At 51.2% G+C, this 15081-nt stretch overlaps 1 protein-coding gene across 1 annotated transcript; it reads right to left on the bottom strand.

The window, feature by feature from the left end:
• Positions 1-3743: 3743 nt before the first annotated feature.
• Positions 3744-10801, bottom strand: SLC2A10 (solute carrier family 2 member 10). The gene is made up of 5 exons (XM_075108672.1): positions 10668-10801; positions 7057-8433; positions 5892-6014; positions 4781-4916; positions 3744-4134 (listed from the first exon to the last, which is right to left on the bottom strand). The coding sequence occupies exons 1-5, from the start codon at positions 10669-10671 to the stop codon at positions 4038-4040; spliced, it is 1737 nt and encodes a 578-aa protein (XP_074964773.1). The 5' UTR covers positions 10672-10801; the 3' UTR covers positions 3744-4037.
• Between the last annotated feature and the right edge of the window lie 4280 nt (positions 10802-15081).

Below are 15081 nucleotides of genomic sequence, written 5' to 3'. Positions count from 1 at the left end.
TTGTGGCACATGTTTTACTTGGGCTTTAATAGAGCATTTTTTAATCACCTCCAGACTGCTTGCAGGCTCCTTGCTTTCTGTCTGTTCCTTTCGTTTTGTTGTTATTGACTAATCACCTTATTTTTTCATAGTTCCCTTTCTTGAAATTGTAGAGCCACACGCTGGATTTATTTGGTGTGCTTTCTCCCACTACAGCATTAAATTGGTTGTTTTGTGGTCACTAGCAGAGAACAGCTCTCCCACAAACACCTTGTGAAGCAGGTCTTGTGCACTGCTTCCCACCAAACCCAGAGCAGCAGCCCTCCTTGTTGCTTCCAGCACTGCTTGGTCCAGGAGACTCGTTATTGTACCCAAAGCTGCTTTTTTTCTTCCTGATGGATCACCTAACCGACTAGTTTCTCTAATCTAATTTTATATTTGCTGACCATTACCTTTATCCTGGTCAGGGGTCAGTAACATAGTCCTGGCTCTACATTTTTCCTATTGGAGTCTGGGATCTCCCATCTTAAGAAATCTGTACTGGTTGTCGCTCAAGGTGATTAGAAAGCCTGGCATTATCTTATTTCTTTAAGTTTCTGGTATAGGGACAGAAGCATATCTAAGTTTTGCCCTTATTTGGTTGCTTGATAATGTTCCTGTGGGACTGCTGGTACTATTCACAGTCAAACTCACCTTATTTATTGCAGCTGCATCATTTATTTTCCTGCTGCTCTTTCCCTAGATACTGGCCACATCCTCCTCATAACGAGTGCAAGTCTGAATTTCTACACCAACTTTTCTTCAGCTTCTCATTTAAGCTCTCCTTTATGGCTTTTCCCATTTTTCAGTGCCAGCAGCGCAGCTCTGCTGCGATGGAGGTGCAGGACCCTGTGACGCCAGCGGGCAGGTTCAGAGCTGTCTCCCTAGCAGGAAGGCCTTCCCAGGTGCGAACACCCCCTCATCACAAGGGCTACAAGAGCAGAGGTGGGACTTTGCTCCGCAGCATCCCCGAGGCTCTCCCAGCACCTCCTCTCCCATCGCCTTGCATTCTGTGCAAGCACAGACACCCAAACACGGTGTGCTCTGTGTAATGAGCTGGGCAGCCCCTTGCAGATTCCTTCTGCCTCATGGGCTGGAGCTGTTGGGTTTGGAAATTTGTAACATGTTTTTGTGAAGAAAGCTGGAAGGACAGCCCTCTTGCCCTGGGTTTATTAATCCACCTTACCACAAGCTAACTTAGGGCTTTCTGAAACATCACCCACAGAGCCTGGCAATGGTGGTAGCCCTGTTTGCTGTCTCCAGAGCCAACTTGCCCCCCTGCTCCCAACCCAGTGAGCCTTGCTTGCTGCCCCAGCAGCCAGCCCCCGACCTGGGCCCACTCCGTCCCTTTGTGAGGGCCAAGGGTCTCCATTACCTCCCCTTCCCCTGGCTCCCCAGGGCAGCCCCATCTGCCTGCCCACCCCCATGCAGGGGTGCCCCTGAATTCCCCACCTCCCTCCTTTCTGGGTTCCATCAAGCCCAGAGGCGCAGCGTGGAGGGGGCAGTGACACCCCTGCTCTGCGGGGCGGGGGGGTCCCTCAGGCTCAGACGTTGCATCCGAGGAGGTGAGGTGGGCTGAGATGTTGTTCACGGGTGTGTGTCCGTCTGCCTGTCTCCCTCCCCAGGGTGACACACCGGTGCCAGGGCGGACTCGCAGCAAGGGGTGCAGCAGGGGCCCGAGCAGCGCTCCCCCTTGCAGGGCTGCGAAGGGCCGTGCGGCGGTGCCGGGGTGTCCCCTCGCGGCGGGCCCGGCGCGGTGCACCCCCGCGCCCGGCACCCCCGGCCCGCCCCCGGTGCCCCCCGCCGCGGCTGGGCCGGCCGGCAAACGCTTACAGCCCGTAAAGAAAAGCCGCTCTTGAGCTCTGCTGCTCCTCCGCGGTACCCTCCCTCCAACCAAACACAACCCCCCCCGCCGCCCCCTGCCCGTCGCGACCAGGGATCCCCTGGTGAATATACGACCCTCTTACCAACGGCCACAGCCTGCAGCCGTAATCTGGAGGCTGATTTTAACTCCTAGGACAGCACCGGCACTTTTTTTCCCCATAAATCAGAGTTACCCCCACACAGCTCAGTATTCACTGGCTCCTTGGCAGGAAGACGGTGGATGAAAAGCTGGACATGAGCCGGCAACGTGCGCTTGCAGCCCAGAAAGCCAACCATATCCTGCGCTGCATCAAGTGTGGCCAGCACGGCAAGGGAGGGGATTCTGCCCCTCTGCTCCGCTCTGGTGAGACCCCACCTGCAGTGCTGCCTCCAGCTCTGGGGTCCTCAGCACAAGAAGGACATGGACCCGTCGGAGCAGGTCCAGAGGAGGCCACAAAAATGATCCGAGGGCTGGAGCACCTCTCCTGCAAGGACAGGACGAGAGAGTTGGGGTTCTTCAGCCTGGAGAAGAGACAGCTGCGGGGAGACCTTATTGCAGCCTGCCAGAATTTAAAAGGGGACTACAGGAAGGATGGGGGCAACCCCTTTAGCAAGGCCTGCTGTGACAGGACAAGGGGTAACGGTTTTAAACTAAAGGAGGGTAGATTTAGACTGGATAGAAGGAAAAAATTTTTTACTATGAGGGTGGTGAAGCTCTGGAACTGGCTGCCCAGAGAGGTTGTGGAGGCCCCGTCCCCAGAAGCATTCAAGGCCATGTTGGTTGGGGCTCTGAGCACCCTGATCTAGTTGAAGCTGTCCCTGCTCACTGCAGGGGGTTGGACTAGATGGCCTCTAAAGGTTCCTTCCAACCCAAACCATTCTCTGGTTCTATGACGTGAGCATCAGTTTTCTGTTTTACAGGTGTCCTTGTGTGTCTTGAGGTTACAGCATCTGCAGTGATGAAGGACTTCAAAACCACCAAATTCCAGCTGCAGCAGAGGTGCAGTAGGGAGGCCAAGGTGGGTGAGGAAGGTCATGGGTAACCCCCATCGCTCATTGGGAAGAGAAAAATACTTCCATGGCAGACATCCGACTGCCACGGACTGAATTACAGCCAAGGACAGATAATTTTCCAGTGTTTTTGTGGCTTCTCTTTGAGACAGGTTTGAGTGACATGGCCACATCCTTTGTCCCTGTGGTGCCAACCAGGTGGCCCAGTGTAGCCATCACTGGTCCCCAAGGAGCTGCATTTCCAGGGGAAAACCCTAAGCTTTGGGACTTTGTTCCTTCAGGGGTTCAAAAGAGGCAAGGCTGGCTGTCCCGCAGGACACCAGCTCCTCCTCTCTCACAAGGTTTGGGTATTGAGTGTGGTGTTAATAGAGTGGTTTTTTTACAATGTGTATGTGTGAGGAGGAGGGGTGAATTAATCAAAGAACATACAATTTTAAGAGGTGGAAAGTCTGTAGAAGGTACCAGACTATTGCATGCATTTTTTGTACATTCAAACCCTGGTCATGAATGCAAAACAAGCTCTGTGTACAAAAAAAGAGCAGCCAAACACATGCGTGAGATGTACTTCTATACTCATTTAGCATGGGCCTTGGCTGATCTCACAGGTGAGCAGCCTGTGAGCTAGCACTCATTCTGCCTCCACCGAAACAGGGTGTTAAGCTGCATTAGCTTCCATCTAAGACTCCAGGCTCCTACACAGATGTTACAAAAGGTGACAACATTAATGAATGCTGCCGCGTGCTTGACACACTCCTCCTGCACTACTGTCCCCTCTGTAAAGCATCTAGTATTTCAAAGAGCTAGAAAATACTACACCTTGCTCACAAATGAACTGCCCAGATGGAGAGCACTGTCAGCAAAAATTGTGCTTTAATTCCTGTGTACAAAACCATTAAGCTCATAAATGATAGGAGATACAAACCATGAAAAAGAGAAGATATCAAAGGATGGACATGTTCCCCGCCTGGGACCTACAATCCTCCAAGGACCCAAAGGACAGCTATAGGCATGTCCCAAGATCTAAGGCGCTGCAGTGAGAACTGTCTCTGATCAGAGGTCACCAGTTAAAGGTCATGGAAAAGAACTGTCCTGATGGCACAGCCTGCTCCCCTCCTCAGGGCGATGCTGTGGGCATGTCGTTGGTTTTACGTGCTGCTGACATGCTCCACTCTGTGGTACTGGGCGTGTGCGCAGCTTGCTCCTCTTCCACGTCTGTGCTTAAACACGTTTCCTTCCCACACCCTGCTGGGCAATGGCGAAGGTCAGCTGCAGCAGCTGCTGCTCGCAGGGAGCCAGGCACAGGTTTACAACAGTCACCCCTCCCCAGCTACCCTCCCTCAGGGTGTGTGCTCCTGACCCTTGCCATCGTACGGCTGCACAACCTCCCTCTGCTCCGGTGAGCCTTGCTCAGCCCCCTTCTTCACAACCAGAATTGCACAAATACTGCTCGATCTTCCCTAGCCCAGCCAGAATTTCAGGCTTTGCATGGAAATTACCTGGTGAGAGCCTCTAGCATGTGTTATGCCAGGAGATGTCTCTGCCCCAAAGGAGAAGGATCCAGTCCAGGATTATTCTAGGGACCTGCCTGTGCCATGCTCTGGTCCTGCTCTCCTCCCCTTGCCCACAAACCCTGGTTTTTAGCCCTTTTCCTCCCGAGTGTCACTACTGCCCTCCAGCAGCTCAGCCGCAAGGCTCAGTGCAGTGACCCGCTGATGAGCCACGCTGCAGCACCCACACCCATCCCATAGGCCTGCACAAACCTGAGATATTCTCAGTGGCACTGACAAGACTTTGCAACAGCCCTGAGCTGCCCAGTGCCATAGACCTCAGGGACTGCTGGTGTGAAGCACCCAAAGCCAGCACTCCCACTGTACAACAGCACACGTACCGTTTCCTGGAGAACTGCTGGTCTATCTCCTCTAAGGACTGTCCTTTTGTTTCAGGAACAAAAAGGTAAATGAATATAACAGCCATCACTCCTATCAGTCCATAGAGAAGGAACATTGAGGAGAAACCAATGGCATCTGCAGAGAGATTCAAGTGCATGAAGTGTCCATCAGAGATGGGTCACATTGTGGGATAAAAACGAAGTTGGTTGTTTACTGTGAGGTGGTCATTGGTGCCTGACAGGGTCATTTTATTTTGAGAAGCCCTCAAATAGGCAGGGAAAGCTCCTTGTCTGTGAGGTCTTGACCAGGAATCAGCAAGGGAGAAGGATGGTACACACCAGGCTTTGCCAGCAGCACCACAGAGGGACGGAGAAGGTACAGAGTCACAGAATCACAGAATGGCAGGGGCTGGAAGGGACCTCTGGAGATCACCATGTCCAACCCCTGTGCTTGAACAGGGACAACCAGGGCAGGGTGCACAAGACCATGTCCAGGCGGGGTTTGAATGTCTCCAGGGAAGGGACTCCACAGCCTCCCTGGGCAGCCTGTGCCCCTGCTCTGGCACCTGCACAGGAAATAACTTTTTTCTCATATTGACGTGGAACTTCCTATGTTCCAAATTATGCCCATTGCCCCTTGTCCTGTCATTGGGCACTATTGAAAAGAGCATAGTCCCATTGTCCTGACACCCACCCTTTAGATATTTATAGGTATTTATGAAATTCCCCCGCAGTCTTCTCTTCTCCAGGCTAAACAAATCCAAGCCGAGCTCCAGGGGCGAGCAGTGACCCTGAGCGCCACAGCCGAGAGCTCTGCTAGCAAGAAATGTTGTGAAGCTTTCAGCACGAAAGCTGCAAACTCCATGATTTCCTGATACTGCAGTATTACAGTGCAGCCCAGTGGGCGAGGGATGATTTTTACGAAATGGGTGGCAGAGGGGCTCAGAGCAGTGTTGCTGGTACCTCGTTTTCTCTGCTCTCAGAGGCACCAGGGTCACACCTATTCCAGCACAAACTCCCCAGGGTTCAAAATGCCATCTCCAAACAGCTTGTGATGGCCACCTTCCCTAACCAGCTGTGGGAGATGGAGGGATGGGGGATGGCCACTTACCAATAAGGTCCAGGAAGGAGAGGCTGATCAGTAAATTGGCAGCCCAGTTAAAGCTGTTACAGAAGGCAAAGGCTCTTCCTCTTATCCCAGCAGGGTAGATCTCACTGAGGACCAGCCAGGTCACTGCACCGATTAGAGAGATCAGAAAGACAGTTGTAGGTGTTAAGCAATTTATCTGGGAAATGGGCAAGGAAGATTTCAGCAGGGGTTTATAAACTCTGGTTTCACCCAGCACCTGCTGCTGGTGGTCAAACACTCATTGACCTCAGAGTCAGGGCACAGCACAATGCTTCAAAACTCCCACGTTCAGCACTCCATGGAGGAATGAAATACCAGTGAACAGGTCCAGGGGCAAAGAAGAAAGCAAAGGAGTTGGCAGTTCCATTCAGGGGAGATGGAAAAGATCTGGCATACCTACTGTCAGGACGTGTTCTTCGTAAAGAAATGAGAAAGGGGTAGGATTAGGGAGACAATGTGACCTTTGGGCAAAATCAGAATTAAAGCAATATATATCTTAAAGTAGTTTCTCCTATCCCAGGGTTCTTTTGCTTGAAATGACTTACAGGGACACCATCAAACCCATGAGACTTGCTGTGCACTTCTGTTTTCCCTTGAGTGAGGTTCTCCCATCAAAGCATTTAAAGCGATATATGACAGAAAACACTAGAGCTCACATGGAAGCATGAACTAATATATATTCTCATCTGATGAATAAATAATGATTTCAGAAAAAAAGAGCAACTGATACTGAGAAGCTTCCAAGGAGTTTCCACTTCCAGTCCTGCCACTGACTTTCTTCATCACACAGAAGCCTGTCAGTCCCTCTGTCCTCAGCCCTCTATCTTCCTCCTCATCAGGTGCTAGGAAGATTAGGTAGTGCTTGTGGGATGCTCTGATTTTGCAATGAGCTTGACAGAAAAAAAAACATTACAAGGGTAGTGATAGCATGGAAGAGAAAGTTATTCTAGTGCTGCACCGCCCCTACAGCTGACAGAGCTGAGATGCCAGAAAATTATTCAGTGGGCTGAAGGGATAAATTTCTAGTTCCCAGACACTGACCTGCTTGGTAAAGCAGATACATAATGAACATTTCAGGCAGACTGTAAAGATCAGCCTAAGTTTTATTCTCTGGGTTAGTGCAAGGATATATAAACACCATACTTACTTGGTCCAAATCCAATTGAGAAGGCGCTCACGAAAGCCATCATGCTCAGCAGCATAATCCAATTTAAAACCATATGTTCTGCCCAGGGAGCACCACCGAAAGGAGAGACAGTGCTTCCCACTGTCCTTCCTCTGGCCTGACCTACCAAGCCCCTTTTCTGAGTGAAGGAAGAATTGGGAACACTCTCTTTGCTTTGAGTACCGGCAAAAGCTTTTGTAAGGCTCCTTGTGGCAGCAAACTCAGGGCCTGCCTGACTTTTGCCAGCACCTAAAGCTGGTGGGATGGGTGATAGAGCAGGCTGGGAGGAGATGGACGTCAGGGGGTGCTGGGTGAGGCTGTGGGATGCATTGGGGTCTGCGGCTGCTTTGCAGTCCCTGGCCATGGCCAGCGGAGCAATGCGGCTGGTGAGACCAATGGTGGTGACGGAGATGGCCATCACCACGCAGCCAGCCATGAGTAGCACCCTCCTGCCAGCCTTGTCTGCAAAGGCCATTGCAACGAGCGTTGCCACCACCTTTATTGCCCCCAGCCCAACAGAGGCCAGAATCGCTGAGGAGTTGCTCTGGAACCCCACCGAGTGGAAGATTTTGGAGGCATAGCCCAGCACATTGGGCTGCCCAGTGAACTGCTGGAAGAGCACCAGTCCCAGGCCCACCAGAGTCCGCCTTCTCATGTTGTCTCTGGTCCTGAAAAGGTCAAGAAATGAGTAATGCTTCTCCTTATAGGGTTCCTGCTTCGCTGCTGCTCTGTCCTCAGTGTCCTGCAATTGAATGAGGCCTTTCTGACAGTCTGAGTCCCACAAGCTTAATTTAACAGGGTTCACTGGGAGAAAGAGGATGCTGAGGAACTGCACGGCTGTTGGGGCAATGGCCAGCCCAAACATGTACCTCCATCCCTCATCCATATCTGCAAATATGTAATTCAGCGCATAGGACAGTAGGATGCCTATGGTGATGCCCGCTTCGTAGAGAGACACCAGCAGCCCTCGCTGATGAGCAGCTACCATTTCCGAGACATAGATGCAGCAGGCCATGGAGGAGACAGAAATGGCAAAGCCCACGGTCGTGCGCCCAATGACCAGCCCTATAAATGACCTCGCCAATGTGAGAATAACGCTGCCAAGCAGCAGGACCAAGTTGCTGACCAGGATTGCTCTCCGCCGTCCATGGCGGTCAATGAGGATCCCCCCAACCAGAGAGGCAAGGAGAGCTCCGATAAGGAGGGCGCTCACGAGAACTTCTTGCTTGAAGCAGCTAAGGTGAAAGTCTATCTGCAACTGCAGCAGTGCACCGGAGATAATCCCCAGCTCATATCCAAATATTAGCCCGCCCAGGAGAGAGACCATTGCAGACAAGAGGAGGACCGGCAGTGCACGACCTAGAAAACAAGCAAGCAATGCTAGGTTCAGTTTTCTGGTGCTAATAAGCGATCTGCATGCACAAGCTGGAAAAAGCTCTCCCAAGATACCCAAAGTTTTCCATCTGCAAAGCCATGATGGTGAATTTCCTCATAGGTCACTAGGTCATATGTAGAGAGGCGCTTGTAGATTTTCACACAACCTACCAGGCCTGCACACACTTCCACTAACTGCAGGGGCACTCATTTGGGGTGTAGGACTGTGATAAAAGGACTTTGTTAACGAAGTTAAGACTTATATTTAAGTGCAGGACAGTGATTTGTAGTACCTAGAGTTGTATGGGGGGATCCTCTGTGGTCTCCCTTGATTCTAATTAGAAAACCTGTTCTGGGCAGGAAACGCAGGTTCTGCATTCTGGTTCTGAATTGTTCTGCTTTATCATCTTCATGTTTCAGTGCATGTGGCACCATCAGCTCTCACTGCAGGCTCTGCATTCTCATTTCCTACCTTGAGGTTAAAAAAACTGCTTGCAAAAGTTTGTGTCTCCTCGTTAATCTTGCACTCTCAGCATGACTTTGTGGGGGTGGCCCTGATTTCTTCATCTCTCCTTCGACAGCACACAGCACCCAGGATCCCTGAGCCAGGCACAACCTTCTCAGGCTGGTCCAGCACTACAGAACAAACTTCATCGCGAGCTGAAAAGCTCACTGTTGCCTGCCCCAAATACAAGAAGCGATTCTTTGACCTTGCCCTTCCCATATAGCTGAGCATGCAAGTTTAGCAAGTAAGTTTAGCTAATGTAAGAAAAAACAACAGCAAAAGCAAACCAAATCCAAACCAACTTGCCCCAAACAACGCTACAAACCCAAGGTGCTTGCTGCACATGCTTCTTGCCCTGGGGAGAGGATGAAAGGGTGACCACGTGTGAACCGTTAGTCATGTTATGGCAGGGGGGACCACACGTGGCATGAGAACCAGCACTGATGTAGGGACCTCTGGGGAACAGCAGTGACAGTGACCTCCCCCCTCCAGTTACAATTTTGAAGACACCTGTAAAGTTCATTAGCTTAAAGGTTTGCGCTGGTTTCCAGCCCATACTGCTATCTATATTCTCACATTGGCTTTGTTTAATTAGAAATATTCACAGTTTCAGTAGACTGTATGTGGAAAGAATGTGGACACAACCACCAGACCACGGAAAACTTTCCTCACCCTGCCTAAAGGCTTTTTTCCCCTCACAAGCTGTGTTTAATAGGAAGCGTCTCTATTCGGCCTTTTATTACAGCTAGCAGTAAAGGTTATTTGTCAGTGATGGTTATTTTTATATTTGTATTTATTCCATGAGCCTCTGTGTTTCATTTGTGTAACTTATGCCATCCCAGCTACACACCAGTCTCTCTCCCACCACGCTCTGTGTGACTACCTGCACTGCTTTTATCACTCCTTGTACATGTTATGCAGATAATTAGGAAAAATATTTGCTCACTGAGAACAAAAGGCTTTGCATGAAGTGGGCATGCCATTAGTTTCAAGCCACAAACTCAATTAGATACAGACAGCCCGGCTGTAAATACCACAGCTGAATCCATCAGATTTTGCTGTATTTCTTGTTAACTTGATGAGCAGTAATAGTTTATGAACTCTGATTGAAATCCAGCTTTGTATGCAGTCTGTTCTGAGGTAGCTGGGGAACTTGAGCGCTCTTCAGATCTTCACATGAGGACAGAAAGTTTGGTGGGTCTCGCGGCTGTGCCAGGCGACTGATCCCCTGCCTACGGCAAAACCTGGTCGGCGGGCCCTGCTCCGGGACCGAGAGGTAGCCGGTGCTGCTGACCTCGCCGAGACCGGGCTGACTTTTGAACCGCTGTCCCTCGGCGCACGCAGCAACGCCCGCCGGCGCCGCCGCTTGAGCCCCGCACCGCAGCGCAGCGCCCGCGCCCCGCTCCCGCCGCAGCCCGCTCCGCCCGGGGTGCGCTCCTGGGCTGACGCCCCTAGGAGCTGTGCCACGGGACATTACTTGGCTCTTTACCTTTGCTGCGTTTGCTGCTGAGAGTGCTTAAAAATAGAAAGAAAGGGGGTTGGGGTGGGGGGAGGTGCCGTTTCAGCCTTTGGGAAAAGTTGAAAAAAAATTTTTCTTTTTTGTGGAAACTTTTCCCCGGAGCCGGACGCGCCCGTTCCCAGCCCGCTGCCCCTTCCCGAGAGGGGCTCGCCGCCCCCCTCCGCCGCCCGCCCCCCCGGCCCCCCCAGCACTCACCCATGGCGCGGCGGGGCCGACCCCCGGCGCTCGGCGGCGGCGGCGGCGGGCGCGGGGCGGGGCGGAGCGGAGCGGAGCGGGGTCCGGCGGCCGGAGCGGGGCCGCGCAGCGCCACGTCGCTCCCGCCCTGCCTCCCGGCCGGGCAGCCTGGGGCTTGTAGTCGCCCTGCCCGCCCCTCGGGGAGCCGGGGCCGGAGGCGGGGGGGCTCCCGGGGTGTGCTGCTCGGGGACCCCGGGGCCGCCCCGCGGAGCTGGCTGCAAAGGGCCGGGGAGAAGGAGGATGGCTCCGGGGTGATGGACGAGCCTGGCGGGGTCCCGCTCCGCCACCCTGCGTGACCCGCGGCCGGGCGTGGGACCGCTCCGGGCAGCGGAGGTTTGCCCGCGCAGGGTGGCTGGGGACGTTTTAGCAGGGGTGTATTGCCGATTGGAGACGAGGATGTGCCCTTGGTTGCTGGAATGACAACTCTTGCCCCATCTCTTTCTCTCTCACTTGAGCCAGGAATAGGAAACGTCCTCGCCGACTGCAGACCCCCTCTGATGCAGAGCGTCACTCCTCTAGACTAGAAAGCCCATGAGAGATTGTCAGGTTTTTCTAGTTTTTAGGTAGCTGGGTTGCAAAGCCAAATAAAGTCTGCAAGGAAAGGAGCGACCGTTTCAAAGAAAAAAAAAAAAAAGCAGCATGGCTGAGCTTGCACTCTTACGGTTCTCTTCTGTTGGAAAGAAAGGATCAGTCTCTCAGGGTTGTACCTCCTCCCTGCTCAGTGCTCCATTAGGCAAAGCATTTCAGTATTCAACTTTCCTTGCAATAAACATGCTTCTTCTGCTCAGTGGAACAGAAACCTTCTTGCTGGCTACTGCATAAAAGATGCTGGGACTTGCACTTGGGTCCAAGATTTTTTTCTGAGTCTGAGGCTAAATTCATGTATCCTGAAGTCCAGTTTGTAGGACAAGGATTTTACGAAACTTGGTATGCCTAGAAGTGCTTTCAAAACTCTTTGACACAATGCGAATATTCTCCCTCGGTGCTGTTCGTGCAAACTGCTGTTGCGGGGCGAGTTGCGCTGTGGTGAGGTGCGCGCGCTGTTCAGAAGTTTCCTGTCACCCAGCTGGTGTGGGTACCGGTGCAGGGAAGATGTGCTGTCACACTTGGGGGTGGGCTTGCACAGCCTTCCCAGAGCCACGCCACAGGCACTGCCGCTGAAGGGTAAGTGCAAATGACCATAAACCCGCATTGCGAGCTGGTATGTGACTGCAGGTAATAGTTCGTTTAATCACACGGTTGTAACAACACAAGCTCCAGCCCAGTGCCCTGTGGAGCCTGTGCTGGTAAAGCTTCAGGATCCGGTTGGGGAAGGCGACCAGTGACCAGCGAGCTGGTGGTGCAGGTACAGCCCTCTAACACAGGCAAAAGTAAATAGGTTGCGTGAAGAATGAGGAACATGTGATATTTTTTGAAAGAGCTTTTTTAGTCATTCCATGTGTTATGTGTTAACTTAATGGGGCATTTAAGAGAAATATTTAATGAATCATTATTCTTCTGTGTAGGGGGATACATGTCATATCTCTGCTCTGGAGACCAGCGGTGCCAACTCTTTTATTTTGCCCCAACTCGTGGTTTTGGGATACTGGATCATGCATGTCCTTTCAGCCTTAGTCTGTTGGATCTGGCCTGCAAAATGAGCAGCACTTGATCAAAGGTTTTGGTTTTGTTTCTTTTCAAAGTCATAGCGAGTATTAAAAGTGTTCCAAATCATCTACCTGGTTTATAGATTAAATAAATGTTTCCTATTCATATGCTCCAATTTAAATGGAAATATGGTATTTAAAAATACCTCTTCTAAAACCTTGTATCTGATAGAAACAGACAGCTGCACAGGGATCACACACTTGGGGAAGAATGGCTTCAAACAAGAACATCAGCCAAGAGAAACCAATGGTGTTCGTGGAAGGAGCTTAGCTCTGAAATCATGACCAGCTTTCATGACGCTCAGAGGGAGAAATGACTGCAAGTTTCTCTTTTCCCCAAGACCCTGTGTATGAGGCCGGTTCGCAGTGGCCAGCAAGCACTACAGCTCTCGGTCTGCGCTCATATTCCAAGTTTTGGGAACACAGGGGAATGCTGGGGATGCAGTGTGATCTCTGGCCCCTACAGCTTCTCCCCAAAGCTCAACCCTATGCATTTTGGGTGTGTTGTGTTATGAACTGGGGGTGATGTCACATACGTATGGTTCCCCATCATGCCGGGCTGAGAGCCAGAGGGGAGCGACAGTCCCTGGCAGCTGCTGGGAAAACCCGCTCTTGGCGACATGGTCTGCAATTTGCCTGAGCAATTCCTTACTTCTCAAATAATTTCAGAGTGAGAAGAAAGAGCAGATATTTTCCTCCATGGTCACTCAGCGTTTATTTATCTGCCACCCCGACATTTTCTGGGGGCTTCCTGTTCTCTGGCAGGGCAATAAACACTGGCATAGACAGCAAGAAGGCGAGGTCCTAGGGAGTATAGGCAAAGCTTTATGGTATGTTTACAAAAAGATGACATCAGTATGTACAGAAATGCAGCCGCCATGTCGACACTGCTCATGGCTGGGAGTTATGGCCCTCTGAAAAAAAAGGTGAAAACCTGCTGTGATGTACAGCAGAGATAATTTGGGGGAAAAAAATCTTCCTCTGTGGTTTTTAAAGTACATCTTTCCTATACCATTTGTACTTAATGGCCATTCTGGGCCTGTTGAAGGTAGTAACTTTGTCCCTAAGCTCCACATGAGAAGGTCTGGAGGGTTGGATCCACCAGGACCGGCTCACGCTTCATGTCTGTGGGCATGTTTCTATCCTTGCTCCCTCCTGCGATACTTTCCTTCCCCTCTAGAGACCGCATGCCTTGGCAGTGCCATTTCCCCATCTGATCCTTATCTTGCTCTTGGCTGCTGGACTTGCAGGGCATGAGGGCGTGTTCCTGCTTCGCAGCCGAACACATCTCCGGGGCTGAGCTGCAGGAATGTGCTTCCTGAAGAGCTTGGCGTTTGAAACGGCAGCCTCTGTTTGGTAACACAACCCGACTGTGATTACCGAAAATGTTACTCCCTACCTCAGGGCCGGAGCAGCTAGAAGAGGCTTTAAAAATTACAAATGAAAATATAAATACAAGAAGGGAGAAAAGTCCATCCTGCAAAAAGGAAGCCATGGTGTTCAGCAATGCTTATCACACACTGGAGCACATTTTCTCTAATGACAATTGACCCTTAGGAAGGGATTCAGAGGACCAAACTGACCCAGCTCAATTCCGTTATTAATGAAAATTTTAATCCAAGACCAGGCACTGGTGTTACAGCTGGCTGGGATGGAGCCAGCTTGCCAGGCACCTGCATTTATTGCATGCTTGTTTACAGCCCAGAGAGCTTACTCCTTATTACGCCGGGCTGCACACATTTTCTTTTATGTTATCCTAATTCGGGGGGGGTGGGGGGTGGGGGCTGGGGGTTGCTAGAAATGCTGGTCAGCACTGGTGGTCGCCCCGTGGGTTCTGTTCCCTGCACATTTTAGGGATGCCTCCAGCACAGCAGCCTGCAGCAACCCAGCGTGCTCCCCTGCGGCCCCACACCCCTCTGTTGGGTGGCTGGTCCCTACAGCCCGCCCTGCCCGTAGCATCCTCTTGTGGGGGGATTGGCCAAGATCCATAATTCTGAGCTGTGCTGGGAGTCAGTGCTGTGAATTCACACACAGGAGGGTTTATCCCTGTGCCCACACTTTGCAGGTTCAGGACAAAACCTCAGAGCCAGCAAGTGCCTTAGCTGGGCGCAAGGAGCCACCTGAGTCCTGATATAGCCCAAATTTAGCCCTCTTCCCATCTGTCCAGCTTCAAGGAACACAGCCCCCATCCTTAAATAAACCGAGGGGTGATGGGAGAGCTGCCTGCAGTGCTGCTCGATGCCCAGGGGTTGGCAGGAGAGCGGGGAGGAGCCCATGGGATCTGCCTTGGTTTCCATTAGCTTGGTTTGCTCCACTGCAATTTTAAACTCAGTTACATTGTTTGTTAAAGGGGAGTTTATAAATGCTTGTCACCAAGAGAACAAAGTTACATAATTAAACAATTTACCAGAAAGTCTCTGGCTTCAGTGCAATTCTCTGGGGTGATTCAATATTCCAATAAAAATACTGGGTGATACCATAAATATTGTATGTGGCTCTAGATGGTTTCCAAGGGCTGTGTCAACTGTTTATTGCATTAAAAGAGAAAAGAATAAGTGAAATCACAGGGAAGATAAAATGTAAATAAATAAAATAATGGGAAAATAAAGCAAAAATATTTTCTTTTGTATTTTGAAAGCTCTGGAGGATGTTTTTGGCTAGCATGAGAGAAGGCTAGCACATTTATCAGAATAACGAACTGAGGGCATCTGTGTGCACTTGCTCATAGC

Source organism: Phalacrocorax aristotelis, chromosome 13 (assembly GCF_949628215.1).
Source record: "Phalacrocorax aristotelis chromosome 13, bGulAri2.1, whole genome shotgun sequence".
Classification (NCBI taxonomy): domain Eukaryota; kingdom Metazoa; phylum Chordata; class Aves; order Suliformes; family Phalacrocoracidae; genus Phalacrocorax; species Phalacrocorax aristotelis.
Note: the sequence above shows the minus strand (reverse complement) of the source record. Positions and strands in the feature narration are given on the sequence as shown.